At 48.0% G+C, this 18,572-nt stretch overlaps 1 protein-coding gene across 1 annotated transcript in view; it reads left to right on the top strand.

Moving 5' to 3' along the window:
• Positions 1-7,082: 7,082 nt before the first annotated feature.
• IGFBP5 (insulin like growth factor binding protein 5) overlaps positions 7,083-18,572 on the top strand; it is a 36,325-nt gene continuing 24,835 nt past the window's right edge. Inside the window, exon 1 of the mRNA XM_075001372.1 lies at positions 7,083-8,177. Coding sequence (XP_074857473.1) covers positions 7,847-8,177 — 331 coding nt within the window. The 5' untranslated portion in view covers positions 7,083-7,846. The remainder of the gene's footprint in view (positions 8,178-18,572) is intronic.

The raw sequence follows: 18,572 nt of genomic DNA, 5'->3' as shown, positions 1-18,572 counted from the left end.
CAGAGAAACTGAGGGCCACAAGGTGAATCCAGGCAGGTGGGAAGAGAACATTGGTTTCTGAGTACCGCTCTTGCTTTAACACTCCTCCACTTTTACACTTCATAAAGCAGGGACTGAATGATGCTGCAAAGCAGCACTTAGATCCTCTGATACTGCAGAAAACTCAAAGAGAGAGTAATTAAATAGATCAGTCGCTAGAAAGGAAACAGGCATGTGTGCTTGCAGGACAAAATTGTAACCTAATATAATGTTTCCCGAATGGGTATTTTTATTTTAAAATGTCAAACACACTGTCAAACAAAGGAAGTATTTCTTCACGCAACGCACTGTTAACCTGGGGAACTCCTTGTACAGGATGTTGCGAAGACCAGGATTCAAACAAAGAGGAGGTTAGGTCTATCAATGGCTATTAGCCAAGGTGGGTAAGAATGGTGTCCCAGATCTGTCTGTCAGAAGTTGGGAATGGGCAACAGGGAAGGGAAGACAGGATATTAGGCTAGATGGACCTTTGGTTTGACCCAGTACAGCCATTCTTATGTTCCTATGGGCTTATGTTCACTCTGTTGCAAAATATTTCAAAGCCGATTGGCCTCTGATTACCATGGACCCGCTCTATTTAGGTCCTGGTGCTATACAGCCAGGCAGGTGGCTATTAAAGGACACACAAAGTAATTAGCAAAACCTGGCCCCAGAACTATGCTCATATGGCTGAGAACTCCAACAACCCTTCTGAAGAACTGACTGGTTTTCCAGCAAAGATGCTCTTCTGCAGTCACATACCTCAAAGGACATGCTTCCTCTCCATGCAGAATGTTTTCCAACTTGTCTACTCATGCCTCAGTGCCAACAGATGTCTACCCACCTTTCTGCTCTCAGGAGATATCTACTCTCCGTGGCCCGAACTACTCCTGCTGTGTGGTCCGGGGATTGCAAGCTGGGGATGGAGTTGATATTTTGAAGTTGTGCCCAACCTGGTCCTCCAGTTAACCAGTCAGAATGCTCTCAACACTCCACCCACACAAAGCCAGTCCACCCCAATCATGGCACAAGGAAGTTGAACAAGGCACGTCAGCTGAGGCACCATGATAACCCAGCGTGGGAGAAGAAGGATGCGTGTTTGTTAAATGGTAAAAGACCAAATCAGCAAGGGAAGAGACGTTATGTTCAAAGGTCACAGAGGCTACATTGCACAACAGGTCTGGCCTAGGGGATGGTATGAAAATTCATGGTGAAAATCAACTATGGACAAAAAAGGCGTCCCTCACTTGCAGCTGACTTCTTCTTAGAGAGACCAGAGAGCAGCGGCATTGTACAGGTGTATTCCCTGGGTTCATAAGAGCTGCGCTCTTTTTTCCTCCAGGCTGCCGGTGCACCCTCCCTTGCGTGAATTAACGCAACATATGTCTCAGAATCTGGCAAAATGTATAGGAACCATAAGGAACCCCAAGAAGTCTCCAAGATCTTTCAAAGAACCTTTCATCTCCAGAAACTGCTCTCTGGTTCCACCTACAACTATCCAGTGTATTCCTATTGCACCCATCACCATAGTAGCTAGCTGTGCTTTGTGCCAGCTGGCCGGACAAAATCTCTGTATATTATTGCCCCCAAGGCCAATAATTGCATAACACCTATAGAACACAGCAGGCTGGGACATCTGTTCAACTTTCCCAGAGACCGCTTGAATTTATGCTCCTCCTTTTATTTATACTCGTCCACTGTATGTTGATGATGTTTCTCTTTTGTTTTTATTAGACACAGGTGTTTTTTCTGCACTTCAGCTGGGAGCACTTTTGCTTTGCAGCCAACTCCAGCATGGTGTCTTGGTTGCCTTCTCCGAAAGCACTTTTGTTTTAAACAAAATGTTGGCTGCCTCAGCAGATGCACCTTTTCACCATTAACTGGTTAGAGAGATTCACCCAGTGCCACTGACTGGGGCCAAAGAGGTATTGTGTGAATCTTAAAAGAAAAAGAAAAAATGCTGTGAAAAGTTGAGCTGCAGGGAAAGAGAGGGAACCCAAAAATATTTTAAACTCACCATAGGGTGAAAAGCTGGGGAACTTTCAAAGATGGCAATTAGTAAAGCCTCATGACTCCCCAAGATGTAGGTAAGTTTCATTAGCCCTGGTTTACAGATAAGGAAACTGATGTGAAGAGCAGAGAGGAGACATGGCCAAGGATGTACAGCGAATTCTGGGAAGAGCAGGTAACCCACAGGTCTGGTTCTCTACGCTTCCACTCAAGTCCGATGAGTTTTGCCTGATGTCCTAGCAAGGGAGAACTGGGTCCTGCTTCCCAGTCCCATGAGCTGAGCAAAGAAAACTGTCTGTAGCCCTTTAATGATGAAGCAATTTATTCTCCTGTCAAACCAAGAAAGTTGGGCCAAGTTCTTTATCAGTCATCAATTTAGATGGTGGGATGTTGCCCCACAGCAGTTTGTGACAATGGAAGCTAAGCACCCTTATTTGACTTGAACTGGGTCAAGCCTCCCACGTGACTAGTGATTTTGGATGCCTCCATTACATGAGGGGGGACGGGAACAATTCATTGAACAGAATCAGAGAATCACAGAATTCTAGGACTGGAAGAGACCTCAAGAGATCATCAAGTCCAGCCCCAGGCCCAAAGCAGGAACCAACCTCAACTAAATCAGCCCAGCCAGGGCTTTGTCAAGCCAGGACATAAAAAACCTCTAGAGATGGAGCTTCCACCACCTCTCTAGGTAACGCATTGTGGTGCTTCCCCACCCTCTGGGGGAAATAGTTTTTCCTAATATCCAACCTACACCTCCCACTCAGTAACTTGAGACCATAGCTCCTTGTCCTTCCAGAGTGCTTCCAGGGACCTGATTTCCACAGGCTAAGTATTTGGCATTTTCTAAAAACTCATTCCTCTTTAAAGGTGACTCAGGCTGGACATACTAAAACCGAGGTATCCATGACCAATAGTCACTTGAAAATCTGAGCTAAAGACTTTATCTCATATGAAACCCAGGCTGTGTAGCAGCTCAAAAGACCAATTATTTGACCTGGTATGATTTTAAAATTTGTATGTTCAAGAATCAAGCTTGGAACCAAAACACTGATGCTGTCTTTACCTAACACATTGACGTGTTTGTGTGTGTGTCCTTTTTAAATGATAAAGACAACAGCTTGCAAATTTCATTCCTCATTGCCCAAACTGTGTGCTACAGGGTGTCTTAAACATCCAATGTATCCATTGTGCCACCTAGCCCTCAAAACCACTATTACACTCCTCACTCCAAGAAGGCTCTGCCACTGTGTTTTGTATATTTTTATAGGGCTGCGCTTAGTCCAAGCACAAAAAGGCAGTGGTTCCTTAAATTATGGTTCTGATTACATGAATGCTGTTTAAACGGACACTGTCAAGAGAAAAATAGTGGACTTAGAAGGGTTAAAAATAACGTTTTAAACAAGATACAACCACAGCAAAACCCGGACAGTGAATGGGAAAATAACCTAGACATCAAAATCCCTCAGGAGAGTTTCAAGTGCTGCCCAGCTGGTTAGCCTAGCACCCAGAGCTGCCCACTGTGGACAGCGTGTGTTTCTATTGCTGGTGCACACGGCACATGCCTCTGCGCACACAACAAAATTTATTCCGTCCATAGATGGAAAAAAAATTAGAAGGAACACTCGTCGTAACTTGTTTTGGTTTTGTTTTGTTTTGTTTTTTAGTTGCACAAGAACACTTCTTTTCACTGTTATAAAACTTTACTCTCCTTAACAAAGCCTAAATTTTGGGCTGAAACTAATTTGACAGTGTTCCGTGAGTGGGGAAAAAAAATCTCATCCATATTTGTGAGTCACCTCTGAACTTCTCGGATGTTCCAAGTGGCACCAAAATACACTGATGAGGCCAGACGAAAGCATACGCTCCATCTCTTTTATCACATCCTTGAAAGCCAGGGCTTTTACACATTGCAGAGAGGATTATGATGAAGTGTAACATAGCTGAGAAGTAAAGAACAGTAACTGTTATCCAAAGAGATCTTTTGTAACAAAGAGTCGTGCATAAAACCTGCAATACATAGAATTAAAGTATATTAGAAGAGGCGAACAGAAACATAGGTTTCATCTGAATGCTTTCCATTCACGACCCAAATAAAAAGAACAGTGTTATATAAATTTAAAATATTATCCTGATAGCCCCTTGAAATGTACAGGAATGGAGAAATATGATCTTGGCTAGTTAGAGTTTCTCTTGCAGCTGAAAAATGCTGCTAACGGGCTGGTTTCTTTTTCCCATTCTGTTAAAGAGAAATGGTTTCTTTACTGCTGGTGAAAGATGCCAGATTGACAGTTCAGCGTCCAGGCCCCATGGGCAGCTCTGTTGCCCCCCAGCACACAGGACAGAGGCTGCTCTTGTGACTTGGGAGTGTCCTTAGTCAAGAGGCTACGGCCAGGAGCAGCTTATGGTTAAAGGTTAAAGGCCTATGCATCTTAACAGGGGTCAGAGGACATACCTGAGCCTAAGCTAGGCCTGAAGAGATGGGGGCAGAGCTTAGAAACTGCAGCTCAGTAGGCAGGATGCTCAGATGCGTTTAAGACAGCTTTGGCCCTGCATGTCCCCCCACACAGCATAGATCTAGGGCATTGTCTGAACTAGCACAGCCCCTGCAGGGTTTTGCGGGGAATATTCACCCTTCTACACACACTGCTTGTGCCATTCACAGGGCTGATGGAGGAAGGCTTGGAAGGAAGGCCTTACACCCTCTTCCACAATGGTTATGCAATCCACACACCTAGGGGTGTGGCTCACTGTCCCACGTAGTGGCACCCAGACCACTTACCCGGAGAAAGCATGAGTCTTCTCTGTAGCCTTAGCTGAGAGCCTGCTGGCTTTTAGCTCCAACTGCAAAGGCTCCTGCACTAACATTCCCAGGTCCCAGCTTTGAATCCACCTGTCAGGGATTACTCTTGCACCCAGGTAGGCTCTTCCATGAGCGGTACCAGGTGGCACTCTGGCTATTTTATGCATTGTGCAGAGGCCAGCGTAGAGATGAGCTCTCAGCTCCGCATTGCTGTCTCTGCCCACGTCTTGCTGAGCACTGGCCGCTTAACTCCTCCATGCCTCAGTTTCCCTGGCTTTACCAACGAGTGGTTGGCTCACTGACCCACCTTAACCACCCTTGAAGATCTTCCAGTGATAAGTGCTATGCAGCTGCACAGCCCTCCTCTTACTCCATGCAAAGTGCCCACTGAACTCAGCGGGGGAGTCGCATGGCAATCAAAGGCGGGATATTGGCCATGTTGCTGTTGTCGTGTTGGGCCGAGCAGCTTACAAAGTGGGCAAGGCGACCTGAAAATAAGCTCTGTGTAGCTCAACAGTTTGTCTGTCTCACCAGCCAAAGTTGGTCCCCTGAAAAGATATTACCTCCCCTCCCCACACCCTATCTCTCCAACAGCAGACTGGGACAGTCCATAAAATTGATCAGTGTCCATTGGGCAATTTATATTTTAATGTCTTTCTAACCTTTTCTGTATCTATCCATCCATCCGTTAGCTCCCACAGGGGCAGCCACTTAGAAATAACTCAGTACGAAATAACTAATCACTAAGCAGCCCGTTCACAAGAAAACCTAGGAAATCCTCCTTTGCAGAAAACAATTTTCAGCATTGCAGACTCAGGCTTCCTTGCTCAGAAGAGCAGGGAACCTCAGATTTAATACCGACTCCAGGTAGATGGTGAAAACATGAGCGAGGCATGACAACAACGAATGGCAGAGCTGACTAAAGTAGGCTTAAGGCTAGTCAGTCTTGGCAGAAAGAGTTAAACTTTTTAAGCAGCTGGTCCCAACTTCTTATCATAGATAAGGGTGCATTCTAGTGGCAAAATCCATGCAATGCAGGCAGCCACATTCATGCAGGAGCAGAGGAGAAACCTAAGAAATATGGAAGTAGGAGGTGCAAGGTGGGAGGGGGACTCTGGCATTTCCTTTAAACGTCACCCACAAAGAGTTGATCCCTTGCAATTTCTCCCTTTGTCTGAAGGCAGCACCACATAGCTGATTTACTGAATACAGAACCAAGCCTCCAAACTCAGCTTTTGTTGCTGCCATTGTTACTCAAGGCATAAGGCGTCTGCTTACAGCTGTTTCAGAGTGTGCGGGGGACTGGGCAACATATTCCTGGAGATTTACTGCTACAAAGTTAATCTTTGCAAATCATTAATAAGCGCCACAGGACTTTGTTGTAGGGTAGCAGGAAGGGAGGTGGCCCAAACATTTGTGGTTAGAAATGCCATGTCCCTATCAGAAGGCTGGTGCTAACACAGCCCTTGCAGCTAATCTGTCTCTCTCCCTGCCTTCTGTCATGCTCATCCTTCAGTTTTATTAACCCTTTGTGTTTTCCCTGTAAGGAACTAGTGAGAGTGGCCCAGGTAAGCATGCAAAGGAGGATATCTTTTTACGAGATGCAGAGCTGAATAACCATGCCAAGGCACAGGTGAGAATCTTCTCTGCTCCCTCTGTCCTGAATAAGTGATTGCATTAATTCATGGTTCATACATGTCATGTTATCCCTGATGGACTCCTGGGCCCATTGGCTCCCTGATCCAGATAGGGCCCAATCCTGGAGGGGTTTGGGACCTCGTGGGCATAAGCACTGGGGCTGATATCCGCTGTTTGCAGGACTGGGCCCTGCCTGCGTGAGTTCAAAAGTCCTCAGTCGTTGCATGGGCAATCTCTCCCTCAAACCCAGGCCGGGGCTGGATGGAGTTGCCACTCCCTCGTACCCAGTTTTCCTGGGAAAATCAGAGCTATACCTTTGCCTGACCTTCCTTCTCCCCCCACCCCCTAATCTGCTGGCTGATCATTGCCCCTGGGTTGCAAACCTAGAAGTCAAAAGCTGCAGACGTCTCTTCCCCGCTCCCCTACCCCACCCCAGTGTGTACTGACAGTGCCTCGCTCTGGCAGGCGCTCAAGCTGAGGTGTCACTGGGATCTCAAATTGCAGCTGAGGGCTGGCAGGCGGCCAGCGCTGCCTATTTAAAAGCCAGCCTGCTCGGCAGTATTCAGTCTCTTTAGAAACTTCTCCGGGGGGAAAGTGTTGGGAGAGCTACAAAGTGGATTTTTTTCCTTTTTTTTTTTTTATTCTCCTTCTTTGCAGCTTTGACACCAAAATACTCCAAACTTTTGCAGGAAACTTTTTTTTTTCTTCCTTGACCGACCTGGAAGAGGAGGGGGAGGCAAAGAGACCCAATCAAAACATCCCCTGTGCTTCAAAACCCCCTCTCCAGCCGCCTAACGCTACCTGCTCTGGGGCTGGCAGCTCCCCACCCACCTATCACTATTCTCTGCTGCGATCCTGCCAGGACCCCTCCGCCCCCTTCTGCAAAACTCTTTGCTCCCCACTTGCCCGCCCTTTGGAAACTGTTGTGGTGTGGGGTTAAACCTTTGCAGCCTCGCCAAAGTCATCCCCGCAGTTTGCCTGCTTCTGCTCCCCCCCCCCCCCGCTCCACCTGTTGCAGCGCTGAGCCTTGCAACTCAGATCTGCAACCCGGGATTTTTGCAAACGCCACTCCTGCAAGCTGGGATTTTTGCACCCCAGCTCTGCAACCGGGGATTTTTGCAACCCCGGGATTTTTGCAAACCCCAGATCTGCATCCCAGGACTTTTGCAACCCCAGCTCTGCGACCCGGGATTTCTGCACCCCGGGATTTTTGCAACCCCAGCTCCGCAACCCGGGATTTTGAGGCCAAACCATAAAAATTCCGGGGCGGGGGTGGATTTTTTGCGCTTGGTTCTTGGAATTTGGAGGGGGGTTCCCCACCCCTCCCCCCTCTAGAAAAACCAACTCCCACTTGGCATCGTCGCCTCCGCTTGGAAGATGCTCCTGACCCTCTGCCTGTTGCTGGGCATGTGCCTGGGCTGCAGCCAGGCGCTGGGCTCCTTCGTGCACTGCGAGCCGTGCGACGAGAAAGCCTTGTCCGTCTGCCCGCCCCGGCCGGTGGGCTGCGAGCTTGTGAAGGAGCCCGGCTGCGGCTGCTGCCTGACCTGCGCCCTGGCCGAGGGGCAGCCCTGCGGCGTGTACACCGAGCGCTGCGCCCACGGGCTGCGCTGCCTGCCGCGCCCAGGCGAGGAGAAGCCGCTGCACGCCCTGCTCCACGGCCGGGGCCTCTGCCTGCACGAGAAGAGCTACCGGGAGCAGGCCAAGCTGGGTGAGTGGCTGCGCCGGGTTCCCCCCACCCCGCCTCCCCAGCTGCTCCCCTGCCCTGCAGCATCGCCCCAGGCTGCCGCCCCCAGCTCCAGCTCTGCCCCTGTTATACCGCTTGCAAGCTTGGATCCAGCTCCCCCTCCTCTGGCATCCGCCCCTCTGCTGGCGTCTTGCCCAGCACCCAGTTGCCTGGTGCACCCCAGCTCCTGCGCCCCTGGCTGCATCCCCAAGCTCTCTCCCCTGGCTGGGTGGTTAAGCCCCCCAAGCCAGAGATTTGCCTGCCAAACTGCCCCCCTGCCAGCCTGGCCCTTCAGCCCCCAGCGCCCGCAAATGCAAACACCCCCCTCCCCAGACCAGCTTTTCCAGTTTGTTGCTGGAAGTCTTTGCTGGGCCAGGAGCAGGTGCAGAACAGGGAGCGGGGGACCCAGATGCAAAAAGAACAAAAGGCAGCCCAGGCGGTTCCGCCTTTGTTCCCTGCATATTGCAGAGGCCAAGGGGAAGGTGCCTTTCCTTTGACTGTCTCCAACTTCAGGTTTCTCTGGGCCCTGGTTTAATGACTGGGTGATGAGCCACCCCTCATTTGAAGGTGTATTCAAATGGATCATCAGAACCATTTTAAGTGTGAAACTTGCGATTAATTCCACTGCCTACCCCAGGGCAGTAGCGATGGACACCTGAGAGGAGAAAAAAGTGCCTGCTATGCCAAAGGAAGCACTGGTTCCCAAAAATGCCCCTTAAAAATGAAGCATTGGCCCTTATCGTTCATAGAGTTGTCCCTTATTTCCATCCACCCTGTCTAAGATATAGCAGGATCCTGTCTTTCTGTTGCTCCCCCTGGGCACCATCAGCCACCAAAGGGAAGGGGAAGGAGGGAAGAGACACTTATAAACCACCCAAACTGCTAATGAAAAAGAAAAAAAGAGAGATTTCTGCTTTTTACCTATCTCATAGAACTGGGAGGGACCTTCAGAGGTCATGGAGTCCAGTCTCCTACCCTCACAGCAGGACCAAGCACCACCTGACAGTTTATCTGTTTGCCCCAGATCCTTTTATAGCCCCCTCAAGGGGTAAGCTCACAACCTTGGGTTTAGCAAGGCAATGCTCAAACCACTGTGCTATTGCTTTCCCCTGCAAGCCATGCCCTGCCTCTGTGCATTGGAGATTTGCAGCTTATCCCCTCTAACACCCAATAAATCTTGGTTGCTTTTATTATTTTCCTCCTTCTGCTGCTGCTGCTGCAGGTGTCCGGTGCTTTTTATGTGTCTTCTTTCGAAGCACAGCCAAATATATGTATTGCAAAAAAAAAAAAAAAAAGATGGGTGGGAAGGTATAAAAATACAGTCATACTGTCTTGGGAACAATTTAAAAGCACAGGCCACTGTCCTGGATGGTGCAGAAATGCAGAGTAGGTGGGTTAAGAGAGGAAGATGGTAAAGGAGGAGTTAATTTCCTGTCCTGGAACCTGATAAACCAAGTCATAATCCCCATCCAGGAAGGCTGAAATGGTGGGAAATATCGCCACGTGCCATGCGTGTTATCAGTTGCATTATTTACTCTTTGTGTGTGTGTGTGTGTGCACACACCTTGTGCATGGAGCGGGTGGCATGGTCAGAGCAGCAAGCAACGTGACTTGAATGCACCAGACCGCACGGAGAGCCCTGAGCTGGGCTGGGTACCTGTAGCTCAGTGTAACAACAGTGCCCCTTGCAGACAGATGGCACAAGCAACGCTCCTCTCGCTTTTCATTTCAGTCTCAGGGAGTCTGATCAGCCTTTCTCCACCCACCTCGCCCTTCCCAAGAAATCCAGTCTGATAGCAGGTGCATAGATATGAACCACTTGTCTGGGCTTCCTTTAATCAGCTTGCTGGTCTTCTCATAAGGTGCTTTCTGGCTCTCACTCAGTCAGGAAGCCAGCTGAAGAATGGTGTGTGGGACAGAGAGAGAGAGAAAGGGTGGATTGAAGACTTTTTTTAGTTGGTGCTCTGATGGCCTTTCATCCCAGTCTTGCAGGTGGTCCAGTTGGGACCTCTGTTGCTTTGGCAAAGAGAATGATTCAGAAAGTCTGAACCAAAATTCTTCTATTGGAAGGCAGCAGCAGAGTTAGCTTTAGACTTGCAGGGTTGTAAAACTCAAGAATTTCCGAGGACAAGGAGAAACAAAACTAACCTCCTGCCCATCTTTGCTTTTGAGTGGTAGGGAGTGAGAACACAGAAGTATATTTTCATAGACAAGTTACTAGGCAACTGGGGAGGAAAGAAAATGATGTTTGACTTGAACTTGCTGGCCTCTGCCAGTTTGGCCAGAAATCCAGGAACAGTGTGTCAGGGAAGCTGGCCTGGATTACAGTCTATCTATGTCCAAACTTGGCCCTGAGCTGGGAATTGCTGCAAAAGAATCTAGTGCGAGCTCTGCTTCTGCCTAGCTCTTGAACGGTGCCTCTGTTTCCCCAGCTGTAAATTGGGAATAATGATATTGGGAAATTAATCTCCCTATGTACAGGGTACATTCATTTATGTTTATAGGGAGTGTTAAGTGTGTTGAACAAAAGCAGCTCTAGAACCTCAAAGTAAGATTATGTTCATTATTAATATTACTGGTGCTAGATACCAATGATGAGTACTCTGAAAATCCTTTGTCGTCAGGGGATAGTGTGCTTAATGGCAAATCTGTAATTTACACCAGTGAGATTTACAGTACTGTAAAAACACCAGCAGCAGCATTTCTGGAGCTCGGTGTTTCAAATCTGCCTGCTCTTTCCAATTTTGTTTCACCATTTGCCACATCACACTGCTGCCTCTTGACCTCAGAGATGGAGAGGCTCGGAGACGAGAACCGGAATGGGGTTTACTGGCCAAATACAAGTCTACTGACTTGAAAAAGTTCATGGAAAAACAAACAGGGCCAAACATTTCTTTCTCTCATTCCTTCTTTCTTTCAGGAAAGAAAAAAAGAATCTCTGGCAAGTTTTCCTTTTGAAACTCTGAGCCAATGATAACTGTAGCCAGGAGGGAGAAATCTAACGTTAGCGTTAAGAAAATTAATTTTGCTGTGTCAGCTCAAACAAGACAGGAGAAGCAGTGAGTGTAACTCCATTCCCTGCAGCTATCACCAGGCTTAATTCTTTATCATTCCCCTGACGTATTTTCCTCTCCCTCTTTCAGGCTCTTGGTTTAAATGTGCCTTAACATGGGGCTGGGTTTAACAGACACGCAACAGCTGTAAATGAGTGACTGGCAGATAAGAGGAGCAGGTGTGCAGCTATGGCCTGGCGGGCTGGGGGTGAACTGGGGTTAGATCCAAGGGTCAGGGTTAGGGCAAGGGTCATGGGAGCAGGGAGCTCTGTACACACTACAGTTACGAACATGTGCCGGCCAGGGACAAACTAGTGCAGTGATCTGTGCTGAGAGGTGAGTTGTTTGTGTGAAGCTGAGACCACTAAAACCCTGGAGATGTGAAAGTTAAAGCTAGTAGCAACAGGCCTGCAGCTCTCGGAGCAGAAACAGGAAAAACTCCATTTTTCTTTTTGATCTAACATTTAAAAAAATTGTGAAATCCATCAGGTGCAAGCGAGAAAGTTGGTTTTTGTGGATCAAAGGGGAAGGGGTAGGGGCCCCTTGACAGACAGATTCTGCAGCAGCCTGCTTTTTAGAGCAGGAGCAAGCTTATTGAGTTGTTGATCCAAAAACTAAAAAAAAAAGGATTCTGGCTAATCCTAGCAGAGCTCACCAGAGAAAAGATGTACGGCTGCATGCATGCAATAGAGGCCAAATTCTGATCTTCCTTGCACTGCCATTAATCTGGGGTAACTCCTCTGAAGTCCGGACTTAAGTGGCTGTCACTGAGAGCAGAATTTAACCTTCAATAAGTGAAGCTGAGAAAGTTTAAGGGACTCTAGAGCAGTTTTTCTTAAACTGGGCTCCACAGAACACTGGGGTTCTGTGAACAACTCACAGGTGTGCCGCGAACGTTTGGAAAAACACACCATAGTCGATATTTTCTGTCACTAAAACTGGATACAATGTTACTTCTTCATTGCGGTGATACCTGATTAAATTACTTCGTTTTGTTTTTGCTGTATCTGTTGCGGTTTGAATTTCGTGGGGTGGTTTTTTGAGTGGGGGGGGAGGATGGTTTTTGGGGGGTTTTTTTGGGTCTGACAACAGTTTTTGGAAGAAAATTTTCATAGCTGTTCTGCATAAAAAAAAAATTATTGTTTGGTGCTCTGTGGTGTCAAAAAGTTTCTAAATGCTGTCCTGGAGAAAAGCCAGGGGCCCAGATCCTGCAAAGGGTTAAACATGTTTATGCATAATGGTTTATTAGGTGAGCTTTCGTGGGACAGACCCACTTCTTCAGACCATAGCCAGACCAGAACTGGTCTGGCTACGGTCTGAAGAAGTGGGTCTGTCCCACGAAAGCTCACCTAATAAACCATTTTGCTAGTCTTTAAAGTGCTACTTGACTGCTTTTTGTTTTGATAGTGTATAGACTAGCACGGCTTCCTCTCTGTTACTATTCATCATGTTTATGCATGTTTCCTTTATTCCCAAGATTGAGATGACAAGACCTCGACTCAGGTGGTTAAAGTCAGTTGTGCGCTTTAAGTGTTTGTAGGATGACGATGTAAGCGAACATGCCTGGGAACGAGAAGAAAGGGTACCAGCCACTGCCATTGGCTCTAAGCAGACTTAGATTCCTCTTGCTCATTCCCTAGCTGTACCTACAGTATACTTATCTGTAGGCTGTCTACACTGACATGAACTACAGTTATGCTACAGCACTCTGTCACCAGACGTCACAGTCGGAAGAGATTTCCCAACAAAACTTCTGTTAACAGAGTGTGGCCACGCATAAAAGCCAATTGGGATAGCACTCTGCTCTGTCGACAGAGCAGCTGGACTGCCTGGCTGGTCTCTTGACAAAACAGGCACCTGGAACTGCAGCAGGCGGAGCTGCCCATTGTTCTGGATGCCCAGTCTGTTGAGAGGGGCCTCCTGGGGGCATTTACACAGCTGTTTTGTCTGCAGAAATCTGTCAGCAAAGGCATTATGCCTGGTAGCGGCAAGGCAGACGCCTGTCGGGGAAAGTGCTGAGGTTTGAGGATGTGCTGTCGGCAAAAGGCACTTTGCATGTAAACGCATGGTGGGTTCTGTCGTCAAAACTCACCAGTGTAACCGTAGCCAAAGAGAAAAGAAGCCCACAGATACCCTGTTCTGATCCGTTGAAGCCAGGCACGTGTCTAACCATACTCAGCTTTCTGCTTTCTCCTCATGTCCACTGAAAGCTTCGCCTGGAGGCAGCAAGGGGGGGTTTATTTATGGGTTCCCTTTTTCCTCCCCTGTCCTGCTTCTGCTAAAGCACAGCAGGTGAGAAGGCCCATTCTGGGGTGGCGTTTCCTTTGCTCTTTCGGATTTCCACGGCTCCCTATTCTGGGTGGAAGAGGAAAGAAGGAGTCATGCGAGCTTGGCTTCCCCAGCTGTGGGTTATACGTTTGCTCAGCAGGACAGCCTGTGAGCTGCAGCGTCTCCTTTCTGGAGGTACTAACCTGCCTAGCAGATAAAAATCCTAAATTTAGCCCTTACTTACCAAGTGCCTTACCACCCCATCGAAGTCAACAGGCAGCTGCAGAGGTATAGAGAAGCCAGAGCTTACCAAGAACACAGACGTGCATATGTGTATACATATGGTATTATTGCATATATCCAGATATTTCTCATGTGTTGGGAAAGGGGACATGGGAAGGACCCTCGTTCCCCTCCTCTCTCCCCCCATTGGTCCTGTCTGCCAAAGGCTGGAAGTGGTCAACAGGGGAAGGATCACTTGATGATTAACTTTTCTGTTCATTCTCTCTGGGGCATTTGGCATTGGCTCTTGTCAGCTGACAGACTATTGGGCTGGATGGACCTTTGGTCTGATTCAGCATGGCCCCTGCACACATAGATGTATAGCTATTACGAGAGGTATGGGACCTTACGGTAAACTACAGAGCAGTGGCTCCCATCCTGGAGCCTGCCGACCCCTGTGGGTCCGTGAGGGTATTGCAGGGGGTCTGTGAAAAAAATAAAAGATAAGTAAAAATGATCATAGGAAATAAGTTGTAAATAAATTGCAGTTACAATCAATTATGATTTGTAAATTGAATATCTTCCAATACTGTTATTAATTGCTGTCTGAAAATCTGTTTTGTGGTTTCCTTTCTCATGTAAGGAAGTGTACACAGCAGCTAGAATTGGCTTTGATTGGCGAACGGTTTGGGGGGTGCCTGGGGGGGTCCGTGAATGGTGAGTGGGGGTGATTGTGGGTCTGCACTAGTGAAAAATGTGGGCACCACGTCTATAGGAATACACACGTATACACTCCTATATGCACTGGGAAGCGAAGAGAGACATGCTGATTGCCATACTAATATTATTTACTATGAGGGTTTAGGGTTACCCCAGTTGGACTGGGTCCACAGGTTGCTAGGCTCCAAGGGATGTACAAATGCATAGGAACAAGCCCCTCCCCGCCAGCCTGTAGGCTTATAGTCTAGTTCGAGGCAAGGCATCCGTAAGTACAACAGAGACTACAAGGGAAGGGGGGAGAGGCTGAAACCAACAGCAGCAGCCATCCAGCTGTGCGCACCACTGCATGGAGCTGAAGTCATCAAAGATGTTTTCTAAACAAAATAAATCTCCCTGTTCCTCAGCTGGCATCTCTCTCTCGCTGCCAGGAGCTTGGAGGGCTGGCGCTACAGGGGTGGTTCGAGAAGAGGGATCCGTGGAAATGGGTGGGGGTATCCAGAGAAGTTGTTCCACCCAGAAGGGGGTGAGGTGGGAGGCAAAACACATGGAGACAGCTGGAGGGAGGGAATCCTGACCTCAGTGGTGGAGCAGAGGAGGCAGGGGGCTGCGCCAGGAGACAAGTGCCAGGAAGGGTGGGAGGGTCCTCAAGAGCCCAGGAGGAGGAGCCACACAGCTGGCACTCAGCCTAGGAAAGCCAGCAGAGGGGTTTAACGAGCCACAGATGGGTGTTAGGGAAAGGAGAGGAGATGTCACAATCAGGGCAAGACATGGTGAGGGTCTGGATGAGACTTTTAGCAGGGAGCCCAGAGAGCGCTGAGATGCGAAGGAGGAAAACATGAAGATGGGCTGGAGGACTCAATGATACATTAGCCGGCTGAAATAATACATGGCTGAATGTGCAGCAATAATCTGTAAGTGAACATCATGCAGGTAAAAGGGGTCCCCTAGAGATGGAAAGTGTCTCTTCATCCTCAGGTCAGGTCCTGTGCGGGCAGCAACGAGACAGTCGTCTTCTCCCCCTTCAGCAACACAGATCCCTTCTAGCTGGGGACAAGGGCATAACCCAGGCCTCTGTGTTCAGACTGCCAGAAAATGGGGCAGCAGGGATTGGCACCGGTCTTTCTTCTCTTGAGTGGTGCGGAGCTGCAACGCTCCTATGTCTGCATCCATCTCAGACCCCAGACCTTCGGTAGATGTCAGTGGCCAGGGCACATTTCACTCAGATGTTGCTTTTTAAGTGGTTCTTTGCTGCTAACGTGCTCCGGGGCTGCTGGTGTTTATTTCCATTCAGTGGCTTGTAGTTTGTTCCTACAGGCGGCAGGATGCTGTGTAATCCAGCACTCTCTAGAGTTCTGCATGATCATCTTCACCCGCGGGGAGACAGCTCTTTCGGAAAATGTTGCTGAGCTCCTTGCAGCTGAATGTTTTCATCTGTGCAGGCGACAGACCAGTTCTTACCAGCTACTGGCTGAGACAGCTCCACAGACGTCCGCTGAAGCAAACGGGGAGGTTTGAACCTCAGCTGCACAGATGGGAAGACGGGTGCAGAGGCCAGTGATGGGTTAAGTTCACACTAGCCCTCCAGAATTTGCCTGGGTAGAACTTTCAGGCCTACCTGTTGGTTCATTCCAAGCCCTGCACACCCAGGAAGGTCTGGTCTAGGAGTTAGTCTGAGGAAGTTCTCTGGTCTGTGTGACACAGCAGGTCACTTTGCAGTCTTGGAATCGGGGCACTGGGGCAGTTTACGGAGTGGGATGGCAGAGAGCTCTTGAACCAAATTGAGCTCTCCATGTGAGATGGAAATTTCTTCAGGGCGGGGGGTGCAGTTCTTAGTTTGGAGTCTGTGAATCTATATGCAAAGGGGCAGAGCAATAATTTAAAAAAAGCTAAGGGCTCTCTTGGGAAATACAGCCCTTAAGGGCTCAAAACTTAATTCCTTTCATATGGTGCCCCCTCTCCGTGACTCCTAGGGAAGTCAGTGGGAATTCCTCACACAGAGGGCTTAAAGGATAAAGCTTACTTGCAAAGAATCCTCCAGTAATGATACTTAGCTTCTCCCTGGCACTTTTATTCTTACCAGCATTCCAACTGGCTGTTCAAATATTAATTAATTAAGGCTCACAATGCCTCTGGTGGGAGGTTGAAGAACCCAAGAAAACTGTGCCTGGTGTGTTTGTTTCGAGGTAGCTGAGGGAGATTACCAGTCTGAGTGTTATTTCAGGTGGAGACGATCTGTTTGAGAGATACTTAATGCCATAATTACTGGTGCAACATCACAGATGGAGCTCAAAGGATCACTTTTTGGTTAAATTTGGTCCAAAAACATTGATTTTGTAAAACAAGTGCTAGGATTCCTGTTTGATTTGTGTTGGTTTTGATCACTTCTTTAATTCACATGGAATCTAGTTTTTTTTAAAAAAAAAAAACTATTTTTCTGCTCCCTCTTAATACCCCAAACAGGGCTGCTTTGCCTTAGATTAGAACATGAGAAGCAAAGGTGAAACTGACCAGTTGGTTTCCAGTTGGAAATGCCACAAGCAAACAAGAATCTTAGGGAGAAGAAACTTTTTGTTTTGACGTTTCTAAAAACCATTTTAACAAATGTAGGTGTTGCTGAGGAAATCTGTTATGGGAATGTGATTTTTGATCTCATTTAGAAACAGTGCACATGGACAGACCTTTTATACATAATTGTGCGACACAGACAGATGCAACAAGAAGTCGTGTGGCACCTTATAGACTAACAGATATTTTGGAACGCAAGCTTTCGTGGGCAAAGACCCGCTTCATCAGATGCATGAGTGAGGGGGTTGGTTTCAGAGGGGTATTTAAAGAGTATTAAACAGAGACTGGGAGTGGCGGGCAGCTTACAAAGGCAGTTTCTCTGCTCTGGGTGCTAGTATCTCCCCATTAGACTCTGACAAAGGCTCACATCCCCCTGTCTGATCTGAGTTGTTTTTTCCTCTTTTGATAAGTACTGTTGATACTGGGCCATTTCCACCTTGCTGAATAGACCTTGTCAGCTCTGGCCCTCCCTCTTACTGGGACCCCACTCTTTAAATACCCCTCTGAAACCACCCCCCCACTCATGCAGCTGATGAAGCGGGTCTTTGCCCACGAAAGCTTATGCTCCAAAATATCTGTAAGTCTATAAGGTGCCACAAGACTTCTTGTTGTTCTCGAAGCTGCAGACTAACATTGCCATCTCTCTGATACAGACAGATGCATTCATACAAACTGCTTTATGGCTTCTAAGGGCATTAAAAGAGGTACAGTTTCAACAAGAACAAAAAAAAAATAGAAACCCACCCACTATGTAAATTCCATGAAAGAGTTCACTTTCTCACTCTGCAGACGGGTACAGACAGCTAAGTGCACTATGGATTGTTGGGGTGCTGAGGCATTGGGGGTACAGGAGATGTCTTAGAATCATAGAATGCTAGGACTGGAAGGGACCTCGAGAGGCCATCGAGTCCAGCCCCCTGCCCTCATGGCAGGACCAAGCACTCTCTAGACCATCCCTGAAAGCCATCTATCTAACCTCTTCTTAAATAGCTCCAGTGATGGAGATTCTACCACCTCCCTTGGCAATTTGTTCCAGTGTTTGATCACCCCGACAGTTAGGAACTTTTTCCTAATGTCCAACCTGAACCTCCCCTGCTGCAATTTCAGTCCATTGCCTCTTGTTCTATCCTCAGAGGCAAGGAAGAAGTCTTTCTGGGAAGTATCAGGTATGAGCCATTCCTGTAGGCAGAGAGCTGACCCAAAGGATCAAAAATCTTGTCACGTTCTCCTTTGTTGTAACTAGCCAGATAATGTATTTGTTTTTACAATGGGAGCCTAGAAAGATGTTTTCCTACCTGCGGTATCATAGAACCATATGAGTTTAAGGCAAAATTCTGGCTCCTCTGGAGTGGGTTCTCTAGCCAGGGACCCACAGCGGTACTTTAAGTCCCAGAGAAAGGGTGCAAAGAGGGCAGGACAGTGCTACATTCCAGCAGTCACAGAATCAGTCTATCACTGCAGAGCAATCTGTCCTGCCATATATGGCATTATTCCTGCTGACAGCCCTTGCAGGACCCACCGTCTCTCTCAGCCACCCCTGCAATTCCTTCGC

The sequence above is a fragment of the Carettochelys insculpta genome, chromosome 8, assembly GCF_033958435.1.
Source record: "Carettochelys insculpta isolate YL-2023 chromosome 8, ASM3395843v1, whole genome shotgun sequence".
NCBI classification, from domain to species: domain Eukaryota; kingdom Metazoa; phylum Chordata; order Testudines; family Carettochelyidae; genus Carettochelys; species Carettochelys insculpta.
The sequence above is the reverse complement of the archived record's forward strand: the minus strand, read 5'-3'. Positions and strand labels throughout refer to the sequence as shown.